The sequence below is a fragment of the Siphateles boraxobius genome, unplaced genomic scaffold, assembly GCF_051911475.1.
Source record: "Siphateles boraxobius isolate OS27281-9 unplaced genomic scaffold, OSU_SipBor_1 254, whole genome shotgun sequence".
Lineage (NCBI taxonomy): Eukaryota > Metazoa > Chordata > Actinopteri > Cypriniformes > Leuciscidae > Siphateles > Siphateles boraxobius.
This window is the reverse complement of record NW_027508870.1, coordinates 319373-343995: the sequence shown is the minus strand read 5'-3', so window position 1 is coordinate 343995 and position 24623 is coordinate 319373. Positions and strand designations below refer to the sequence as shown.

At 37.5% G+C, this 24623-nt stretch overlaps 1 protein-coding gene across 3 annotated transcripts; it reads left to right on the top strand.

Annotated features, from left to right (window-relative positions):
- The first annotated feature begins 5420 nt into the window (after positions 1–5420).
- Positions 5421–23388, top strand: LOC143751379 (peroxisome proliferator-activated receptor gamma coactivator-related protein 1-like). Of its 3 annotated transcripts, none has more exons than XR_013207205.1 (13): positions 5421–5572; positions 7149–7412; positions 7498–7581; positions 10043–11204; positions 12003–12053; positions 12487–12567; positions 15105–15603; positions 16069–16239; positions 19318–19384; positions 20063–20184; positions 21060–21211; positions 21894–22188; positions 22952–23388. XR_013207205.1 is itself a non-coding variant. In XM_077243948.1 (12 exons), the coding sequence occupies exons 1-12, from the start codon at positions 5486–5488 to the stop codon at positions 21986–21988; spliced, it is 2835 nt and encodes a 944-aa protein (XP_077100063.1). In that variant the 5' UTR covers positions 5421–5485; the 3' UTR covers positions 21989–23388. The 3 variants fall into 3 exon arrangements, 1 of the variants encoding a protein (XP_077100063.1); XR_013207204.1 differs by having other exon boundaries at positions 21894–22253; positions 22856–23388; XM_077243948.1 differs by having other exon boundaries at positions 21894–23388.
- Positions 23389–24623: the final 1235 nt, after the last annotated feature.

The following is a 24623-nucleotide window of genomic DNA, read 5'->3' as shown; positions in this document are numbered from 1 at the left end:
GCCCCGCCTTTAAAGGGTTCCTGACCAATAGGGCCTTAGCAACTGTTGCTGACTTAACAATGACATAACTGACTGTTACTTAGCCACTAATCTCCACAAACCCTAAAACTTTATGATTATTGCCAGTTTTAAATTAGATTTTGACACCATATTTTCAATGTGGTCTCAGATTTTTGCTGTGTACAGTGAGATATAATATATTTTTGAATTGGGAAAATATGTGCTGGTTAAAGTTGGGGGGCAAAAAAAAGTATAAATATACTAAAATATATAATAGGCCTATATATAAATAAAATATTAAAATTATTTTAAAATATTTGCTGGTCAAAAAAATAAAAATACATGTATACTAAAAATATTAATTAATAAATAAATATAAAAACTAATATGCATTTAAAAAATATTTGGGGAAGTAAACAATAAAAATTAATAAAGATATATTTAAAAAATATTAAAATAAAAAAATATTTGTTGGGTAAAAATGTAAAATAAATATATTACAAAAATAATAATTAATAAAGAAATATTAAAATGAGTATTTAAAAATATTTGAAAGCAAAAAAAATGCATATATACAAATATATAAAATATTTAAATAAATGTATATAAAAAAATATTTGGTGGGCAAAAAAAATATATATACAAAAATGATTAAATATTTAAGAAATTAAAATTCAAGTATTTTTAAATATATATTTTTTAAAATTAAAAGTCTTAATTCCCCCTGTCAGTAGCTCTCTCTCAGCTCCGTCTGTGTGTGTGTGTGTGTGTGTGTGTCTCAGAACTGCTGGAGGGAGAGCGACAGGAGGAATAGAGCTCATTACAGAGGGGGGGTGTTCACACACAGAGGGCACCGTCACCATGGCAATGTGGCAGATCACACTAGCAGGATCACACACACACACACACATAAACACTGTACTGACACACACACACACGTGTGTTTGCCCTTGATGGACAACCATCGAAATGACAAATCAATTTAACGTTAGCGGAAACATGAGCAGGAACACTAGCGTATGAAGTCATTATAATCAAACTAATCAGGGCTGCTCGATTATAACAACAACAAAAAAATCACGATTATTCCGGTCGATACTGAAATCACGATTTAACACCATAAGTACTGGGTACTGTATGGAGCGAATTATGTGCCATAATTAAACAAACAAATAGAGCATTTTGCAAACAAACTCGATCTGCTTTGCAAAGGAAAAATCGACTCACAAACAAACAGAAAGCAATGTACAAAGGTCAATTTGTGCGAAAATGCAGTGAAGTAACAAATGTATTGTGTTTTACAAATATAAATAAATGAGCCTAGATAATTTTTCACAAATAAATACAAACCATCCTACAAATTACATGTAACCTTTGAAAAAATACCAAATCTAGTGCACACAAATGCATATCTGTCTGTTTTGATTGTGAGACACTTGGCTTTTTATGAGATCTCTCGGCATTTTCTCACAAATGCAGTTGAGCAACTTCCTCTTCTAAAACAGTAGATGGCGCTAAACTAGGGAATTAATGTAGCGCTAGTCTCCCGGGAGAACAGTAGATGGCGCTGAGATAGGGGATTAATGTAGCGCTAGTCTCCCGGAAGAACAGTAGATGGCGCTAAGATAGGGGATTAATGTAGCGCTAGTCTCCCGGGAGAACAGTAGATGGCGCTAAAATAGGGGATTAATGTAGCGCTAGTCTCCCGGAAGAACAGTAGATGGCGCTAAGATAGGGGATTAATGTAGCGGTAGTCTCCCGGAAGAACAGTAGATGGCGCTAAGATAGGGGATTAATGTAGCGGTAGTCTCCGGGAGAACAGCAGATGGCGCTGAGATAGGGGATTAATGTAGCGCTAGTCTCCCGGGAGAACAGTAGATGGCGCTAAAATAGGGGATTAATGTAGCGCTAGTCTCCCGGAAGAACAGTAGATGGCGCTAAAATAGGGGATTAATGTAGCGCTAGTCTCCCGGAAGAACAGTAGATGGCGCTAAGATAGGGGATTAATGTAGCGGTAGTCTCCCGGAAGAACAGTAGATGGCGCTAAGATAGGGGATTAATGTAGCGGTAGTCTCCGGGAGAACAGCAGATGGCGCTGAGATAGGGGATTAATGTAGCGCTAGTCTCCCGGGAGAACAGTAGATGGCGCTAAAATAGGGGATTAATGTAGCGCTAGTCTCCCGGAAGAACAGTAGATGGCGCTAAGATAGGGGATTAATGTAGCGGTAGTCTCCGGGAGAACAGTAGATGGCGCTAAGATAGGGGATTAATGTAGCGGTAGTCTCCGGGAGAACAGTAGATGGCGCTGAGATAGGGGATTAATGTAGCGCTAGTCTCCGGGAGAACAGTAGATGGCGCTAAGATAGGGGATTAATGTAGCGCTAGTCTCCCGGGAGAACAGTAGATGGCGCTAAGATAGGGGATTAATGTAGCGCTAGTCTCCCGGGAGAACAGTAGATGGCGCTAAGATAGGGGATTAATGTAGCGGTAGTCTCCGGGAGAACAGTAGATGGCGTTAAGATAGGGGATTAATGTAGCGCTAGTCTCCGGGAGAACAGTAGATGGCGTTAAGATAGGGGATTAATGTAGCGCTAGTCTCCGGGAGAACAGTAGATGGCGCTAAAATAGGGGATTAATGTAGCGCTAGTCTCCCGGGAGAACAGTAGATGGCGCTAAGATAGGGGATTAATGTAGCGCTAGTCTCCGGGAGAACAGTAGATGGCGCTAAGATAGGGGATTAATGTAGCGCTAGTCTCCCGGGAGAACAGTAGATGGCGCTGAGATAGGGGATTAATGTAGCGCTAGTCTCCCGGGAGAACAGTAGATGGCTCTGAGATAGGGGATTAATGTAGCGCTAGTCTCCGGGAGAACAGTAGATGGCGCTGAGATAGGGGATTAATGTAGCGCTAGTCTCCCGGGAGAACAGTAGATGGCGCTGAGATAGGGGATTAATGTAGCGCTAGTCTCCCGGGAGAACAGTAGATGGCGCTAAAATAGGGGATTAATGTAGCGCTAGTCTCCGGGAGAACAGTAGATGGCGCTAAGATAGGGGATTAATGTAGCGCTAGTCTCCCGGGAGAACAGTAGATGGCGCTAAGATAGGGGATTAATGTAGCGCTAGTCTCCGGGAGAACAGTAGATGGCGCTGAGATAGGGGATTAATGTAGCGCTAGTCTCCGGGAGAACAGTAGATGGCGCTGAGATAGGGGATTAATGTAGCGCTAGTCTCCCGGGAGAACAGTAGATGGCGCTGAGATAGGGGATTAATGTAGCACTAGTCTCCCGGGAGAACAGTAGATGGCGCTGAGATAGGGGATTAATGTAGCACTAGTCTCCCGGAAGAACAGTAGATGGCGCTGAGATAGGGGATTAATGTAGCGCTAGTCTCCGGGAGAACAGTAGATGGCGCTGAGATAGGGGATTAATGTAGCGCTAGTCTCCCGGGAGAACAGTAGATGGCGCTGAGAGAGGGGATTAATGTAGCGCTAGTCTCCCGGGAGAACAGTAGATGGCGCTGAGATAGGGGATTAATGTAGCGCTAGTCTCCCGGGAGAACAGTAGATGGCGCTGAGATAGGGGATTAATGTAGCGCTAGTCTCCCGGGAGAACAGTAGATGGCGCTGAGATAGGGGATTAATGTAGCACTAGTCTCCCGGGAGAACAGCAGATGGCGCTGAGATAGGGGATTAATGTAGCGCTAGTCTCCGGGAGAACAGTAGATGGCGCTGAGATAGGGGATTAATGTAGCGCTAGTCTCCCGGGAGAACAGTAGATGGCGCTGAGAGAGGGGATTAATGTAGCGCTAGTCTCCCGGGAGAACAGTAGATGGCGCTGAGATAGGGGATTAATGTAGCGCTAGTCTCCCGGGAGAACAGTAGATGGCGCTGAGATAGGGGATTAATGTAGCGCTAGTCTCCCGGGAGAACAGTAGATGGCGCTGAGATGTGTGTGTGTGTGTGTGTGTGTGTGTGTGTGTGTGTGTGTGTGTGTGTGTGTGTGTGTGTGTGTGTGTGTGTCCAGATCCGGAAGGTGACCCACTTTCATGGAGCTTCCTTCTGCTTTACAAGACACACACACACTGGCCCCTATTGTGGCCCAACATCACACAGCTCAGAGAGAGAGAGAGAGAGAGAGAGAGTGAGGGAGAGAGAGAGAGAGAGAGAGAGAGAGAGAGAGGGAGAGAGAGAGAGAGAGAGAGAGAGAGAGAGAGAGAGAGAGGGAGAGAGAGGGAGAGAGAGAGAGAGAGAGAGAGAGAGAGAGGGAGAGAGAGAGAGAGAGAGAGAGAGAGAGAGAGAGAGAGAGAGAGAGAGAGAGAGAGAGAGAGAGAGAGAGAGAGAGAGAGAGAGAGATGAAATAAGATACAGGATCTGAACAGTGAACACTTAAGGATAAAGGTCAGCTGACTTTGGAAAACTGTTTTATCTTGTTCTTTGACTATAGGAGTTTGATGTGACACATTTTCTCCAGTCAATCCACAACATTTATTGAAATTTAACTGGTTGTGAAGACTGATGACGTCACCACAGAAGCTCATTAACTAGGGATCCGCTGATATTCAAACTACACAAAATGCTGATAATTATTTTCATGGTTTGGCCAATAACCATACTATTGACATACTAAGTCATAATTTTGACTGTTATAATCATGAAAATAAAATGTTATATAAAAATAAAAAGCTGAAATTATGACTTTGTCAATTTCAACTAATGTCAGTTTTCAAATAAGTAGCAGCTATTAAGTTTCGACTTAGTATGTCATAATTTACTTTTTGACATAAAAAAATCTAAATTCTGACATAAAATTCATAATTCTGACATAATTCTGATAAAACATTTTTTTTTAATTAATAATCATGACTTGTTCTTAGTAGGCCTAGGCTATGATGTTTTATACTTTTTATGTCATAATTATGTTTTAAGTCTTAGTTTCAGCTTTTCGTCTCATAAAAATGACTTAGTATGTCATAATTTCGACTTTTTGTGTCATAATTATGATTTACGAAAGCATATTTTTTCCTTATGTGGCAGAAATGCTTTACTGGAAATAAATATGTAACGTATATTAATTTAAAAGGTTAAATAAACAAATATTATTGAAATGCGGAGCGAAGAAAATTAAGATTAGACTTTAAATAATCCGTTATTTGGCCCAAATTAATGAGACTTGACAGAAAATTAATTGTTATTGATAACGTTAAAGGTCTAATATCTGATCTGCCCTACCTGAGAAAATCGTCCACTAGATGCCACTGTATTCGTCATCATAATTGAAAAAAATCAAATGAAATATGTAAAATAATAGTAATGTAGAATAGCGTAAGTAATCTTCACAGTAAAACAAACGGTAAAGGTATGTGAGTTGTTGCCTAGTAACAGCAGCAAAGACCGTTGGGGTTGAAAGTTCGAGCTGTCATTTTCCCGGGAACCTCCACGTCACGTGACTCACCCGGCGCCTCGTGTGCAACTCTTCTCTTCGAATCAAAATGGCGGCGCCGCATGGCGTAAAACTGAAGGATTTAAAGTGTGATTTTATGGACAACACAGCGGCACAAGCGCACCAGGACGCTCAGGTCTTATTTGTGTTTCTGTTGTGTATATGCAGATGTTTGTATGAAGGTTTTGTGATGTCAAGCATGTGTAGAAAAGACGCTCAGCATGTGAACACGTGGACGGGAGCGCGTGTTAGAGGCGGATGTGAAGTTATAAATCTCGAGAAATGCGCTATTGAAATCATATTAACGGCTCAAATGCGGTTTAATTACTTAGTCAAGTGTCTGAATAAAGTTTTTGAACTACAAGTTCTGAATTCAGCTGTTTAACTCGTCATACACCAGTATATATGCATTAAGGCTGAAACATTGTTCAAAATATAAACTGTCTAAAATAAAATGAATTTCTTTTAAGCCCATAAAGGTGGGGAATATCACTGTGTTTGACAGATTTTACTCAATCAGTATGAAAGGCCATTAAATGAATGAAATCAAAGAATCTTTCTTTTGCACTATCTTATTCTGCTTGCGTTCATCTTTGAATGAATGAATGAATGGATTATTAGGTAAAAATTATCTTCAATGTCATTCAATCCTCGTGTTTCTTATCTGAGTGTCCAGGTCAAATAACGCTGACGTGTCTCTCTCTCTCTCACACACACACACACACACACACACACACACACACACACACACACACACACACACACACACCTGTCGGTCTGAGTCAAGATTCAATCAGAATCAATGAACAATCTAAATCAAATCAACAGTTTTAAATGGAGTTTTACCGAGTTAGTTCTTTAATCACGGCCTTTAAACTTATGCAAATATGCTTTACTACTTAAAAATTAATGATTAATATACAGGTTTTTGTTTACGCATTTTTTTCTGGTAATTATTTGTTTAGGCTATTTATTTTAAGTTCAACTAACTATTAAAATATAGTAAAATATATAATGGTAGCATTAATTATATATATATATTTTTACTGTAAAATTGTAAATGTAAGAAGCTTCAGTATACAGCTTTATTGTAGCACTAGTAGGCCTAATTATAGTATTTAAAAAATAAATTATTCAGATTTCTGTACTTTTTTCACTTTGACTTTTTGAAGGATTGCGAGATATTAACTCATATCAACTCATTGTTTGTGAGATATGAACTCATAATTGCAAGATATTAACGCATAATTGCAAGTTATTAACTCAGTTGCAAAATATAAACTCAGAATTGCAAGATATTAACTAGAGAGAAAAGATATTGTGATTTCCTTTTTTTATTCTATGGTGGAAAAATGCTCCTATAGTTTTAACTATTTGTACGTGGTGAGGTTTATTAAGGGTTCGTATTGGGGTTTCACAAGTTTTTTTTTTTTTTTTTTGGCCAAACATAATTTATTAGGCTAATTATTTAGCTACAGGGCAAACACTTATCTGACAATAATCTTAGTAATACCACGTGTGATTTGAACTAATGGGAATGACTTTCTCTTACACAAATTATATGTGATTACAAGAAAGTTCACTTATAAGTGTGAATCCCTCATCGTAATGACTTTCCAGGGATATACATATAGAGCCCAGAGTTTGTGGCCTGGGTTTGAATCCTCTTAATCCTATCCAGCATTGTTTTGTGTTTCGTTTTTTATCCACAGTTTGAATTCGGAAAACATGACGTTCCTGTCTTTGATCTGGATGTTGGGAAGATCTCCGATGCTCTCAGTCTCCATGGAAGCCTGGATCCTTCCATTTTATCCATCTTTCAGGAAAAGATTGGGACTGAAAGTGTGGAAAGTGAGGCGTCGCTTCTGTCAGCGCTGAGCGAGATTCTGGACAGCGTAGACGTTGAGACGTTATCACCATTTGACGTGCTTCCAGACGCAGAGATTTTTTCAGCTCGGAAGAATCCAAACCACACAGTTAGTAGTCGCTTGTGTCTCAAGTTCTCAAAATAATGTACAAACAATTGGTTAATTTGCTTTTGTCAAACGTTTCCCCTCACAGCTCAGGAATCTTCTGGATTCAGATCGAGCAGCGGCGCTTCAATGCCCCAAAATCTCTCAATCACCAGCTTCAAAGTCAGGAAAAGTAAGTTTCCTTTGCTTTATCCTGTTATTGACCGGATTCATGCGCAGTTCCCGTCTCCACAGCGTCACTGATGAAATTGTTGAAGAGAAACTATATTTGTTTAAATCAAACGGCGTCAACTTCTGTTCAGTCAAGTTTTATCTAAAGGACAACCGATACTGGATTTTCTTTTGATAACAAAAGTTTAAAAATTAGATTGATACCTGAGTAATTGGCCAGTAGTTTCTTTAAATCTGTTATATGAATGTAAATGAATGCAAATTAGTAAAATAGTATCCCTTAAAACTCATCTTTGATCACCAAAATTAAATATTTAAACTTATGTCTTCATGTGTTAAAATAGCTTGAGTGTAACTCGACACCCCTGCCTCATTTAGTATGCGCGTTCTATGAATATGCAAATTAGCCCCGCCTCCACTCACTCACTCACTCAGAGATCCACTGGTTGACGATCACACGTTGATCTGATTGGTTACAAGGTAGTTTGTGACGTTAGAAACACCAGCGATTTCAAACCGTGTTTTTGAGACTGTCTTTGGTTCACTGCAGTTTTAAGGAGAAAATACTCAGCAATGCTGTCGACTTATGAATTTACACATGGTTTGTCTTAAAGCATATTAAAAACACCACATAGACATATAAACAACATTAAAAGCTGGATTTTCACCACAGGGGGACTTTAAAGGTACACTGTATCTTTTGGCTCTCTAGCAGTTAAAAACAAAACTGCATTCAGATGTAAAGGATCTCAAGCTTGCGTTACTGTAGCTTTACCCATTAATAGACACGTAGGCCTGTCGCGGTAATCAATAAATCAATTAATCGCACGATAAAAAAAAAGAGCTCGATAATTTTTCCGGCCGCGATAATTTTCATTTGCATGCTTGTGTGTTTTCCTCGCCTCTCTCTCTCTGCCGAAGAGACTGGATGACAATATCAACTCTGACCGCCACACGTTGATTTTTTTTTTTTTTACTTAGCCTATTTACAATCATATTTGATTGCAGAGCGCCCTATAGCGCAAGCACTACCTCTCGCTCGTCCCTCTCTCTCTCTCCCTCGGGCTTAAATCAGACTTCATTCACACACACAAAACACTTGCATACACATATTAAGTTGTCAAACATACATGTATACTGCTGAATGCTCAAACAAATACATATGAAATGCACAACGACACACCTAAAGTTGCTCACGCACATACACACAAACTCTACACACACGAGATGCGCGCACACACAAACTCTCCACGCACACACACAAACTCGCGCACAAACTCAATGACACGGAACACACACACACACACACACACACACAAAGTCTCCGCGCACATACTCATGAGACGCGAGCACACACACACACACACACACACACAAACTAGCGCAAATACTCATATGAGTACATGATGCATATGATTCTCAGTGTGAACGGAAGTGTGACATTTTTGTTAACAGAGACAGAGTCCATTGTTTTTATTGTTTTTCGTTGTTTTGTTTATTTAAATAGTCTTTAGAAATAAAAGTTTCTTGATCTTTGAAAAGGTGTACCTGCATTATTATGCCAATTATCATTATTTTAGATGAAAATGGTCTCAGAACGACAATATTATCGTTTATTATCAATATTATCGTTTATCGCAATAATTTCTTGGACAATTTATCGTCCAGCAAAATTTGTTATGGTGACAGGCCTATAGACACGGTACTTCCTTGAAAATAAACTCCAGCACAAGAACCATAAAATGATCTTCACAATAGATAATGCTTTACAGTGAACTCTGTTAGAGACCTACATATGACAATTTATCTGTTCAATATATCGGCCACCATATCGACATCGGTCAATATACAGTATGTGCATTTTTAATGTAATCGTTATCGGCCCGATAATTAAATTTAGCCAATATATTAAAGCTGATAAATAATGTATTATTTCCTTCAGCTGAGACTGTGAGACTGCGCACTGTTCTCCATGATGGCTTTGAATTGCTTGAAATATAATTGGAATCACTTAAAAAAAGGAAAATACAGTAATGTGCAGGGCAAGCCTGTCATATCGGCTACACAACATTATAATGAGATTATTATAATTGTGTGCTTGAGGCATGGCTTTTAATAGTGAGACTTGTTATTGTAACCAGGCTCTCAAAAATTACATAAAATTTTGAATTTAGATTTATCGGCCAATATATCGTTTATCAGCCTTCAAATATGAACAATTATCGGTTAAAGGTGTCGGGCAAAATTTTCATATTGGCGCATCCCTATATAATACCTTCTTGTTTCTTGTTTAATACCTTACTCCCCTTTTGAATAATAATAACACAATCTCTGTGTCGCTTTTACAACATTTCAAATCCCTAAGCCAAAGAAGAAACTTTAGGTGCCGATTAACCGGCATAAACAATATATCGGTCAACCTGTAGTTTTATCCCAGTGTTTTGTGTGGTTTTCTCCATCAGGAGGTGGTAATATCAGACAGACAGTTGAGACCCCGTCGCCACTTGGAAACCCAGAGTAAGATTTCACAGCGAGCCGACGATGAGAAGAACCCGAGAGAGAACAAGAGGAGCGCCAGAAGCTTTCGCATCGAATCCGACACGATATTCCCACAAGACGAACGGGAAATCCTCGTAGATTTAGTGAGACACATGCATCCGTACTGCATCAGGACAGATCTGGAGAACGAGAAAGAGGTGCGTGTGTCTGTGGAAGAAGAGGAAGAGGAGGAGTTTGTAGATGTTGAAGGTTACGAGGAACCGGAGGAAAACCAATCAGGACAAGGACTAGATCCAAAAGGAGAAAGCGGCTCATATCGGATATCCAAATCCGAAGAGGATCGGGATAAAGATGTGTGTAGAAACAGGGAAAATATCTCATTTTTGGACAAAAGTGTTTTGGTGGCGACTCCTCTGCGAAGCGCTTTACTCAAAACCAGGGAAAAAAACAGGAAAACAGTGACATTTGCAGTCAATTTAACCTTGGTTCACGAGATTCCACCTGACGACGAGTCCGATTCAGACTTGGAATCCACATCCTCTAAAAGTGACATCACTTCCCCTCAGAAGCCCAAAGCCCTCAGTCTGCAACAGTACCGTCTCCTCAGACAGAACAAACAACCTCGTGAAGAGACACGAATGGACTATCGGACAAAATGGCCTTCGCTTCCCGACATTCCCAGGGAGCTTCCGGCTATTCTGCCGGATTTGTTTAAAATCGACCCAAAGTTGAATCTAAACTCACATTGTGGTGCGATAGATAAAGCTCCAACTGTTGAGGTGAAGATATCGGCTTCCCAGCCTCGAGAAATCACACGTTCCTCACATGTAAAGCTCAGAACAGCCGCAGATCTTTGCACGGATCCTCCAAACCCGGTTCTAGTGCCCTTGAAACCCACACTATCATCGGGGATAAAGACGCAGCCGGCGCTAACGGACTCGAAAGCTGATGTTTGTGTTTCTTGTGAAGAGGTTCGACTCGCTGAGGTCGTGCCTGTGATCATCAAAGCTACAGATTCACCAACGAGAACCGGATCAGAACCGCCCGCTCCGGTACTGATGCCCACGAGCGTCGCAGAGAAACGCCCCGAAGGACAGCAGAACCAGAACACGTGTGGAGACATCGGTGAGCTCACCGTACAGTCGTGTTTGAATGGGCTTTTAAACGAGTAAAATGCTTCCAAAGCAGGGTAATTATTATCGGTAGTTAAATCTAAAACCGTTTATAAAATAAAACTATTTTTGTTACTTGGAACAAATGTTAACAGATTAAATTTACAACTTATTTTATTTCATTTCTTATTTTCATTTAGTTGTACTTGATGTAAAAATTAATAAACTAAATTATACAAATCTTTTTTAATATATATATATATAACTAATGTTGCTAAAACTGAATTTTTAAATTTTTAAATCTGAATTAAACAGAAAATATAATTTTTTTTTAATTTTTATAAAAATTACAATATAATCTAAAGAGGTTAAAAAAATGACTAACATGAAAAATTACTAAAATTAAAATGGAGAATATAAAAACAAAAAATGTATAAAATATTTATAAAATAATAAAAACTAGAAACTAAATAGACAATAAAAAATTACAATTAATAAACTAATGAAAATTACAAAAACACAACAAAACGACTAAATAAAATGAAAACGGAAAATTTGAAAACAAAAAATATAAATTATTTATAAAAACTAACAGAAACTAGAATCTAAATAGACAATACAAACTAATTAGAAAAAACAAACTAATAAAAATGACAAAAACACAAAAAAAACCTACAATTAAAATATAAAAACAAAATTTATTTACAAAAACTATAATAGAAACTTGAAACTAAATAGACAATAAAAACTAAATGGAAAAAAACTAAAATAACATTGTTTCAAAGCATTTCATGTTGTGTTTATTCTGCAGGAATTGAAGCCACGGATCTGACCAGCCTTTTGGAGCAGTTTGAGACTCAAGGTATATGATTAATGCATGTTTTGTTTATGATCATGTGTAACTGAATGGACAGTATCAGCTCATTTACATCCGGTCAGATAAGATCCGTGTGCTTTATCAGCCCTAAATCATTTTCAGTCCATAAAAGCTTCATGAACCGATTTTCCTGCCTGAATGTTTGTCTCTTCGGCACTGAAGACAATATCGTCACAGATTTAATGCAGTCAGAGACGAACGTGATCCCAGTGTTATTAAAGTTTAGATTGAAGTCCTTTAATGGCTTAATAGCTTTTGTAGAACAGCTGGCATGAATAATGTTTGTATGTTCAGGGTTTAAATCTCTAGAAACATAACCGGACGTCACAGGGAATTATTAGAGCAAATAACTAGTTCATATTTGTCGTTCCTACCGTTAATGTGGATTCCTCAGTCAAATGGTGTTGTTTCTCTGCAGCTTCTGAAGGGCAGAATCTCCCTGAAGTTTCCCGAGATGAGCATCAGGAGCGACGGCCGGCGGATCTCAGTAGCACTGCAGGTCAGAGGTCATATCAGAGTTATATCTCCATATTTCACCAGTCCTTCCAGAAAAATACTTCCAGAAAGTTTTTTTGTGATTGATGCAGGCAAAAATCCTTGATTATGCAGCACGTTTTCTTTAAAAATGTGGGATATTTATGCAATTTTATGCGTTGAAATTGCGGGAACTTGCAAAAACTGCGGTTTGATGAAAAAGAGAAAAAAAGTGATTCCCCAACACCCTGTTCTCACTAGGCTACTGCCTACTAATACTAATACTCTTTTGCGCTTATTTTTGTTGGCAAATGAGACTGATTTGCGGGCTTCATCGCGGGGTTTTCAGCTTTTCGATGATGTTCACGTCACTTCATAACGTTCCCATGGCAACAGGGGAAACGGCTGCTCGTGCGTGAAGTAAACGCAACATTTTTCAACTTTCTGCTAAGATATATGTGACTTTTTTGCACCAAAAATGCGGGGATTATGAAATCATGCAAGCCTCGCATATTTTGCTGTGAAATCGGCAATTTATGTGCCGAAAGTGCGGCGTATTTGTAAATGTGTGGACTTTGGCTGATTATGCATTGAATTATGCGATCGCATTATCAGGTTTTTCTGGAGGGACCATAGACTGTAAAAAAGATGGACGACGCCCCTTCGCTCTCTTCCATTGGCGAGTAGTGAAGCCGCCATTGTCCCGATATGGCGCTGACATCTTGGGACTTGAGTCTGCGCGGTTGCGATTTCGGGACCAGACATGCGCAGTAGTGAGCAGGAAGTAAAGCCGCAAAATCAAGGCCCCGCCCTCACTCTCGCCGAATCAATCGCAAGCATGCGCCTCTGCTGCAGAACAACCCATTATGTCGGTGTGAAATAATTAATTATAGAAATTTAGATATCAAATTTAAAGCTCCAATCTCCTCAGTCCTCCAAAGATCCCGAAAAAAAGTCTGTTGTTGCTTCAGTGACTTCGCTCAGAGAACCTGTCAATCACAGCTGTCAATCATGACGCCACAGCGCCGTTTTTATGGCATCAAATAACTAACTAAAAACAAACTTATTTTAAAAACAAACACTTGAAAAGATATGTAGAGTGTAATTTAATTGTTTAGTTGGTCTCACGTCCCGTTGAATAACATGGGGAGGCGGGGTTTATGAGCTATACTAGGACCGGCCACCGGGGGGCGATCGAGACGCTTTGGCTTCACTTTCTAGGGCTTGTGCGGCACGCTTGGGAGGGACTGATATTTCATAATTTTCATTTTATTAGGGATAAATTAGGGATGCACGATATATCGGCCACCATATCGGTATCTGCCGATATATGTTCATTTTTATTGTTAGCGTTATTTACTGGTTAAGAAAATTTGTCCGATATTCTGGATTAAAACTGATAAATAATGTATTATTTCCTTCAGCTGAGACTCTTCAGATGAGCACTGTTCACCATAATGGCTTTGAATTACTTGAAATATTATTGAAATCACTTCAAAAAAGGAAAATACAGTAAAGTGCAAGTCTGACATATACGTAGGCTACATAAAATTATAATGAGAATATTCTAATTTAGTTTGAGGCATATGGATTTTAATGGTGAGACTTTTGTTTTTGTAAACAGGCTTGAAAAATTATATAAACATTTAGATTTATCGGCTAATACATCGGTTATCAGTTTTCAAATATAAAGAATAATTTTATATTATTTGGTTTTTAAATAATTAACCAATGAAAAGTATTAAAAACAGCTGGTGACTAAACCTCTTAACCCCATTGGCTCCTCAAACTGTCAGTCAAACCTCATAACTCCGCCCCCTTCTCTATGTCGCTGCTTGTTTGCAATGCAATCGTGAATAAAGAATTGGCTGTCTGAATAACTAGCTTTTCTTTACTCAAGAAACACTATATATATATATCTGTGGAACAATTAATCGCATCCAAAATAAAGTTTGTGTTTAAATAATTTGTGTGTAATGTGTATAATTATTTTGTATATAAACACACACATGCATGTATATATTTAAGAAATATTTGCATGTGAATACTGTATATATAATTTTTATTTATATATATATATATATCATAACACATTGTTCTTAAACATATACATGCATGTGTGTGTATTTATATATACAAAATAATTATACACGGTACACACACATATATTAAGTAAACATGAACTTTTATTTTGGATTCGATTAATCGCGATTAATGGTTGCGCAGACCTATATACTGTATAAAGGCTAATATTTTATTATTTTGAGGATCGGAGAAGAGTGTTTTAATGGGCGCCCAACTTAAAGATTTTATTTTGTTAATTTTATTTGTGCAGTTCTTAAAAAAGCTCTTTAAAGTCTTACATTTTAAAAACTTCAGATACCCTGTATAAAAGCAAAAAAATGTAAAGGCTTGACATTAGGAAGAATGTAGATGAGACATCATGAATATGCTAATGAGAGCATGATGTCATCAGCGAGTTTTCGAGCAGGCTTTAGTGAGTTTCCATTGAAAGCAGTGGGTCATTTGACTATAGTTTCATAATTATTTTTTTCTCTCCAGGACTAACTCCACCTGCCACACCTCCACATCAGACCTGGAAGCCCCCGGTGCCCGTCAAATCCATGAAGTCCAGCAAAACCATTCAGATTATCGAACCTCGCCCATTGCCGCCCAGCAAAACTCATTCAAAACTTCCCAGCTTCACTCCTGCTTCGAATCCCGCTCAACTTTTCCTGGACCACGATTACTGTGGGATTCAGGGAAGCAAGACGTCGTTCGACTCGGTTTCGAGTCCTTGCGATTACAGGGTGTTGTTGTCACCTGACAGCTCGCCCTGCAGGATAAACACGTTCGAGGAGGCGGAGTCTCTGAGGGGGCGTGGCTTGCGCTTCTCCGCCCCCTCTCCGAGCCCATTGGACCGTGGGAGGAGGAAGAGGCGGGGTTATGATGTAGGATACCGACGCTCCAGCTCAAGGTCATCTTGCTCTACTTGTTCTTCATCGTCGTCATCATCGTCGTCGTCATCTCGTTCCAGGTCTCGTTCACCACCCAGAAAAAGGTAAATGGAAGCTGTTCTAAAATACAGTAAAAATGTTGTTAAAATAACCACCCTGTAGTCTATAATTTTATTTGTTAAAACTTATCTTTGATCACTAAAATTACATATTTAAATGCAAAAATACATATCTTTGAGCTTTAAAATAGCTTGAATGTAACTCGACACCCTTGTATAACACACAAATAAACACACACACACTAACATTATAAGAGAATAAATTGTTTTTTTATGCGTCCAAGTCAGTGTAATAATAACGAGCATTATTTACATGTATGTTTTCTTTTTCGATTTAAGAATTTGTTTATTTAAAAAAAGATTCTGTACTAATGCAATCAAATTAAAGTTTTCAAAAATCAGTTCAAGCTCCCCAACTCTTTACTGTTTTTGGTACTGAAGTTTAATCCGAACACTATTAAAACATCTCGTAAAATGAATCCGTTTGTTTTGCTGATAATGTTTAATCAGGTACAGGTCCAGGCATTCTGGGAGCAGTTCCTCCTCGCGCTCCAGTTCACGCTCGTCGTCTCCTCCTCCTCCTCCCGAGCGCCGATCCCGATCCAGATCTTTATGTGGCTCTCGATCCGGTTCACACTCGCCGCAGCCGGACTGGAGTGAGTCTCGCTGCACATGGAAGAGGTCAGTGGGAAAACTAGGGCTGGGAGAAAAAATATAATTCACCTAACCATCACGTTTCTTTTGTTTACGATTTTAAAATAGATTTTTTTTATTCCAGAATTGATATTAAAGGTGCATTGTGTAATATTTAGGAGAATCTGTTGACTGAAATGCAATATAAACATAACTATGTTTTCAGTGGTGTATAAAAACCTTACATAATGAACCGTTATGTTTTAATTACCTTAGAATGAGGCATTTATGTCCACACACACCGCGCGTGATAAGAAGCTGCTAAAGTCAGCGAATAAAACACTGACACAATTAGGGATGGGCATTTTCAAAAATATTGCATTTGAATATTCGAATACGTTTATTTAAATGACGTTTAACGAAAAATACGTTTTTTTTTTAAGTTTAAGTTTTTGTCACAATTTCTGAACAAGCTTACGATTAGGCAATATACACAACAAGCTTACAATAAAGTTTTCTTTTAGTTCAAACCATTAAAAAGTATGTGTAAACAAAAAATATAAAGAACAGAAGCATTTAAGCTCAAGCAGCACAAACAGAAAAAACACAAAGCAGACTGCGTAGTTATCGTACAGAACGACACTCGAGTCAGCATATGATTATTGTGTTTATATTGTTTCGCGTTTACGTCAGTCTGCGCTGACAGATATACGTTTCAGAGACACAAAGATAACGGTGTTCTAAGTGAAGTTTCTAACAGCACTTTGCTTTTTCTGTTTTTAAACCTATCTCCCTCAACGAAACTTAAAGTAAGTATATGTCTCAAAATTATTTTGCTATCAGATATCATCTCGAATCACGCGGGGTCCAGCTGCGCTTTCCTGCAGTTCTGAATGCAATGATTGACAGCTGTCTTTCCTCAGTCGACTGCTGTTTGGATTTCATGTGATTTCTCATTGTGGTGATGATATTATAACTCCGATTCATTAATGACTTTGGTCAAAAGTAATTCCATTTTGCAAGATCATTTAGTAAGATAATTTTCATAATTTTCAAGTAATTCCAAACTTTGCGAAGCAGTCGACAACATTATAGGTTAAAATACAAACAACTTGTTGACACGCTCCACAGCGCCACCCAGTGCATTGAATTATAACTGTGAGTTAGTGCTTGGGACTTATCTTGGATTTACGGCCAGCAAAGCAACGTAGTGAAATCGAATAGTATCTTATTTTCCGAATAATAATTACAGATCGAATATTCATGCACACCCCCTAGACACAATGATGAACAAGTAACAATAATATTCGCAATAACATCCCGTTTCACTGAATAATTAAGTAAACCTCATTTCTTAATTTATCTTTGTAAAGAAACCTCATTGTTTAACTGGCTACTCTCTGCTGTCTCAGACGATGACATGACTTCCTGTCGGCCACCGTAACTTCTGTTGGCTGCAATTCACAACCTCACCACTAGATGCTGCTAAACATTACACACTGCACCTTTAATTAAAATTAAATAGCTTTATTTTTGATCAAGATCAGAATCAAATCACAAGATTTGAATTAAAATCGTGAAATTTGTGTCAAGCTATAATAAAAACAGTAGCCTACCAGTCATTGTACCATGTAAACATTGTAACAAGTTGTCAATAAACTTGACAAAATTCTGTTAACAAATGTTTTGACGATCACAATACACTACACCAAAAATGATCCACAGACTGAGTTTATAAAGCATATGTTGCATCATAAATGCTTTAATGTCCCTGTTTGTCTGGACAGAATGTTCAAAATATATTATTTTCATGAGCATACAAATGTTCTTATTTATTGTTCCATGTTTGTTAGGCTATTTTTCTATTGAGACGATAACAAGTTTGCAGTAATTTCATTATTTAATTTAGTAAAAAAAATATATTTTAATTTGAAAACACTGTGCATTTAGTTGTTGTTGTTAGTTTGAGTTGAGAAATATTTTGAGAAATTTATTATATCGCAATAGCAATTTTGACCTCAATAATCACAATACGACACTTTCCCAGAGTAAATCAGCTTTTGATAGAAACTTCCCGCTTAAAATAACGCATTTATCGATTACATTGACTGTTAAAAAATGTATTTGTTGTAAATTTACTATGTAGTACTGTATGATGCTTCTGAAATAAAACTCAGAAAGATGTGATGAATTGTATTTTGTAAATATGACTCATCTTATACATGTACATCTGTATAAGTGTGATGTAGTTTTTACCCGTGGTCTAGTGTTAAAAAATGAAATACTGCAATACTTGTAGAATCGCAATTCTTAAAAAAAAAAGCACTACAATATCGTATCGGCACCCGAGTATCGTGATAGTGTCGCATCGGGAGATCGGTGTATCGACCCAGCGCTAGTGTAATACAGTTTCAGGCAAATCCAGTGTTTTTCATGCTCTGGTCAGTTTCGGTCTATTTTGCTTCCATAATATTCTTCATTCACACTAGTGGAAAGAAAACATCCAAAAGTGTTTATTTTATTGCACTTGATCTCTTTGCGTCTGTCGATCTTTAAAGTCGGTGAGTTTGAGGCAGAAATGTTCATTCTAGCAGCTTCACACACACAGCAAACTTTACATGATGGATTTTATATATATATATATATATATATATATATATATATATATATATGATCTGCCTTATTTATAGGTCATTTCAATCCTAAAAATATGCTGAAATGTCTGTTGTCAGTATTTTCTGATTTATGGAGTAATTAAAACTCTAAAATCCCCTTTGGAAAAAAACTTTAATATGTCGACAAAATCAAACAAGAATCATGAATCTGGCTTTATCCAAGGTTCAGATTTCTGTGCTGGAATTTATGCAAATTAGTGCATATTTAATTAGATGATGCATAATTTGCATATTTCAAGTCCCCCTGTAGTCAATCATTTTATCCCTTAAAACTCATCTTTGATCACCAAATTTACATTTAAACATTTTTTCCTTAAAAATTCTTCATTTCTACAGGCAAATCCAGTGTTTTTCATGCTCTGATCAGTTTTGGTCTATTTTGCTTCCATAATATTCTATAACTGTGATGCTCTCGTGTTGATTGCGAGTCTAAATCAGTGGTTTTCCTCAGTCGCAGACAGAAGGAGTTGAACCGGCTTCGGGAAGAGGCTCGCAAACTCTGCCAGCAGAAAGCCATCGTAAGTCCACGATTCTCTCTCATCAAAGTCAACACTAATGTATAGGAATGTCAAGTTTATTTGTGTATGCATGTATAATATGTGACCCTGGACCACAAAACCAGTCACATGGGTCAATTCTATGAAATTGAGATTTATACATCATATGAAAGCTGAATAAATAAGCTTCCCATTGATGTATGGTTTGTTAGGATAGGACAATATTTGGCCGAGATACAACTATTGAAAATCTGGAATCTGACGGTGCAAAAAAATAGAAACATTGAGAAAATCCCCTTTAAATTTGTCCATTTATGTTCACGAAAATAAATGTTTTATATATTTACGGTAGGAACTTTGCAAAATACTTCATGGAACATGATCTTTACTTAATATCTTAATGATTTTTGTCATAAAAGAAAAATCTGTAATTTTGACCCATATAATGTATTGTTGGCTATTGCCACAAATAAACCCGTGTGACTCGGGACTGGTTTTGTGATCCAGGGTCACATATGATTATATAGCTAATAACTGCAGTAGGAATTACTAACTTTTGTTTGCGTAAGGAAAATACGGAGGATCTTTGGATTTGATTTCTGCTAAGTTTATCTGTACTCTATATATTTCTCCAATAAAAATTTTAATTTAAAAAAAGGATGCGTGTGTGTGTGTGTGATGATTGTGTTTGGACCTCAGGAGGAGCGTAGGGTTGTGTATGTGGGAGGGATCCGCGGGAACATGTCGGCTTCAGACCTCACGGATCGGTTCTCGCTGTTCGGGAAGGTTGAGGATTGTACGATCCACATCAGGAGTCACGGGTGAGATTCACTAACTCATCATGAGATTGCGTTTCTGTTCTGTACGCTGATTCACACGGCCATTCAAAAGTTTTGGATCGGTAGGATTTTTAATGTTTTTAAAAGAAGTCTCTTCTGCTCAACAAGGTTTGATTAAAAATACAAAATAACAGTAATATTGTTAAATGACGATTTAAAGGGTTAGTTCACCCAAAAATGAAAATGATGTCATTAATGACTCACCCTCATGTCGCTCCAAGCCCGTAAGACCTCCGTTCATCTTCAGAACACAGTTTAAGATATTTTAGATTTAGTCCGAGAGTTTTCTGTCCCTCCGTTGAAAATCTATGTACGGTATACTGTCCTTGTCCAGAAAGGAAATAAAGACATCATCAAAGTAGTCCATGTGACCTCAGTGGGTTAGTTAGAATGTTTTGAAGCATCGAAAATACATTTTGTTCCAAAAATAACAAAAACGACGACTTTATTCAGCATTGTATTCTCTTCCGGAATAGTTAGTTATTTTTAAAATAACTTTTCTATTTTAATATATTGTAAAATGTAATGTATTCCTGTGATCAAAGCTGAATTTTCAGCATCATTACTCCAGTCTTCAGTGTCACATGATCCTTCACAAATCACTATAATATGATGATTTGATGCTCAAGAAAGATTTGAAAATTGATGAACACAGATTAAAAATCAGGAATAAATTACACTTTACTATATATTCACATAGAAAACAGCTGATTTACACTGGAACAATATTTCAGTTTTTGCTCAAATAAACGCAGCCTTGGTGAGAAGACTCTTTTAAAAACATTAAAAATCTTACAGATCCAAAACTTTTGACTGGTAGTGCATGTTCTCAGTGTGTTTCTGTTCTCTCCTTCTAGAGATAACTACGGTTTCGTCACGTATTACAGCAGAGACGCCGCTTACGCCGCCATCGAGAACGGGAGTAAACTGAGGCGCTCAGACGAGCTTCCCTTCGACCTGTGCTTTGGCGGCAGACGCCAGTTCTGTAAATCCAACTATGCAGATTTAGGTTGGTCTGAATGATTCACATATTAGCTGTCATGAGCAGTAATACATCCGATAATACATGCAACCGAGCGATTCGAGTAATACATCGTCTTTTAAGTGCAACCGAGCAAGTCGAACCCAGAATTGCATATGCACTGTGATTCAATTAATTAAATCAAAGTCCCCCTGTAGTCAACAATTTTATCCTTTAAAACTCATCTTTGATCACCAAAATTACTTTTTTTTTCTTCGCCTTAAAATATCTTAAATGTAACTCGAACCCGTGCCTCATTTAGTATGCGCGGTTGTATGAATATGCAAATGAGCCCCGCCTCCACTCACTCACTCACTCAGAGATCCACTCGTTGACGATCACACGTTGATCTGGTTGGTTACAAGGTAGTTTGTGACGTCAGAAACACCAGCGATTGCAAAGCGTGTTTTTGAGACTGTCTTTGGTTCACTGCAGTTTTAAGGAGAAAATACTCAGCAATGCTGTCGACTTATGAATTTACACATGGATTGTGTTAAAGCATATTAAACACCACATAGACATATAAACAACATTAAAAGCTGGATTTTCACCACAGGGGGACTTTAAACATTGATTGTGATGTGATTACAGCTTAGTTTGGGTGATTTTCTGATTCCCCATAAAAAAAGGGAAGTTTATAATTTCTGATTTTTGTTTTTTTTATGTTTAGATTCTAACCGGGACGCCGATGGCTCGTCCAGGAGCCGATGCGAGTCGTTCGACTTCGACACGCTTCTGAAACAGGCTCAGAGACAGAAGAGGTAGCAGCGACGACTCGCGTTCCTTCAAAGCACTGAAACAAACCAGTTTACCTGCGGACCAGTTTAAATCACCAATTTAACTGCTGGTTTCCAGTTCAAGACATGTTTCGGACACTTTTGTTCTGGTTTTGGCTGGTACCTCATCATGACTCAAGTTGGCTTACTTGCAATAAAACTAGCTTGTTCTAATAACTGTTCAAACTGGTTTACAGTTCACCCAAAAATGTAAACTCTGTCAGTATTTACTCTCCCTCATGTTGTTCAACCCCGTAAGACCTTCGTTCATCTTCGCAACACGAATTAAGATATTTGTGATGAAATCTGAGAGCTGGATCACTCCTCCATAGGCTTCTACGGGATTGAACCTTGTTCCCCGAAAAGTTATTAAAGACATCGTTAAAATAGTCCAAGTGACTACAGTGGCTCAATCTTACGTTTATCAAGAGACGAGAATACTTTTTGTGCGCAAAAAACAAACAAAAGTAACGACTTTATTTCAACTATTGATTTCCTTCTCTGTGGGCCTCGAGTGATTTAGCGTATTGGGATAGCGCAGTGTGATAGCGTAGTGCTACGTCACACGTAGGCTCACTATTGGCCGACGCTGGTCATGTGTGTGATGCGTGTGACGTACAACACAGAAGCGCTGCGCTGTTACACTAGTGAACTCACTCGACGCCCACAGAGAAGAACATGAATAGTTGAAATAAAGTCGTTATTTTGTTTGTTTTTGCGCACAAAAAGTATTCTCGTCTCTTGATAAACGTAAGATTGAGCCACTGTAGTCACTTGGACTATTTTAACGATGTCTTTAATAACTTTTCGGGGAACAAGTTTCAATCCCTTAGAAGCCTATGGAGGAGTGATCCAGCTCTCAGATTTACTCACAAATATCTTAATTTGTGTTGCGAAGATGAACGAAGGTCTTACGGGGCTGAACAACATGAGGGAGAGTAAATACTGACAGAGTTTACAGTTTTGGGTGAACTATCCCTTTAAAGGAGTATTCTGGGTTTAGCACAAGTAAAGCTCTATTATCTTCATCTGTAATTGTGATAAACGCACTTACATAAGGAGTCAATGCCGTACAGATGATGTTTATAGAGATTTACTCAAGTTATTTTACAGAAGAGTCATTTGCACTTCACTAAACTGACTTTACCTTCACTTCTTTCTTACTTGACAGTTAAAACCTTCAGTTGAAGTATTTTTGTTTATGAATTTTGTACATAGGAATGGAATGCATTAAAGGATGAAGTCATCATTATAAAAGAACAATGGTGAATGGTTTGTCTTCTATATATAGTCTGCTGTTTTTTTAAGTGATACCAAAAATGTTTTCACATATTTCTTAGTTGGAATGATGAAGCTATAACTAAATAAAAAAGTTTATGTACTAATAAAGACTGACCTCTCTTCTGTTACACTGAACTCAGAACTTTTATACAATGCATGTAAAACTTTTACAACCCACATGAAAATACCACTAGATAAGAAAGACGCTAGACTGCTGGGAAATTAACCCCTTTTTGAGCATAGACGTGAAAATGCATTATCCAAACTTAAATGGTTGTAATTCATGAATTCCTTGGAATAAAGACCTAAAGTTAGTCCCTTTTTAAAAACACTTTATTGCTGAAGTAAAAACAGATAAGTTTTAAGTTTATTGTAAAACAAATGTACTACACATTTATTTTAATACAAAATATACATTTTATCACATATTTTTTACTCTCAAACTTACATAAAATCAAAGCCATACGTCTAAAAAAGTTGTTTCAAATTTGAAATTGATATCACAAAATTGGAGGTTCCTATGAGTTTTTGTTTTAAGTGCTATACAAATAAAAGTTTTATGCGTTCTGACAAATTAATACATTCTGTCATATCACTTCTAAGACAGAACAGTCATCAAACATGGAAACTCGAGTCTCGGACCTTTCTGATGATCGTTTTGTCAAAATATCTAAAGAAATTGAGCCTGATAAAAGATTTTAAGCAATGTCTGATCTCAAAACGGTTTTCACAGGATGAATTTTGCGTTTTTAAGCATTCGAATGATAATTATGATGATTACTAAAATATGTGATAGGAAAAAAAGGCAATAAAGAAAAAGGGCGCCAAACGATGACAGAGAAGGGGTAAATTAATTATACTAGTTAAGGTAATTGTACAAGTATGTTTTACCACAGGCATGACAACTATAATGATCCTAAAATACAGAAACAAACAGAAAATGTTCAACATGCTAAAAAAAATTAGAAAATACAAATTAAAAGACTAGTTTAATTTGAAGTTATGCATTGAAATCACTCAAACTTTTTTAATAATAATTATTTACAATAGTTTTATTTATTAATACTGGGCTCTACGTGTGTTTGAGGAAAACTGACTTCATCCATCCATTTAAAATCACCAAAAAGTCTTGAAGAGAAAAATTAAGATAAAAGGTCCTGCAGCATTTGAACAGATGATTTTATCAAACATTAGGCAAATTGAAGAAAACAGTAACACTAAATATAACAGAATTCATAAAATATCCACTTACTGACGTTTGTCCTGTTTTCCCGCTAAATTGATGTCACGTGCTGTAGGGCTAATTAATTACCAATTAAAACAATATTCACAAGAAAACATGT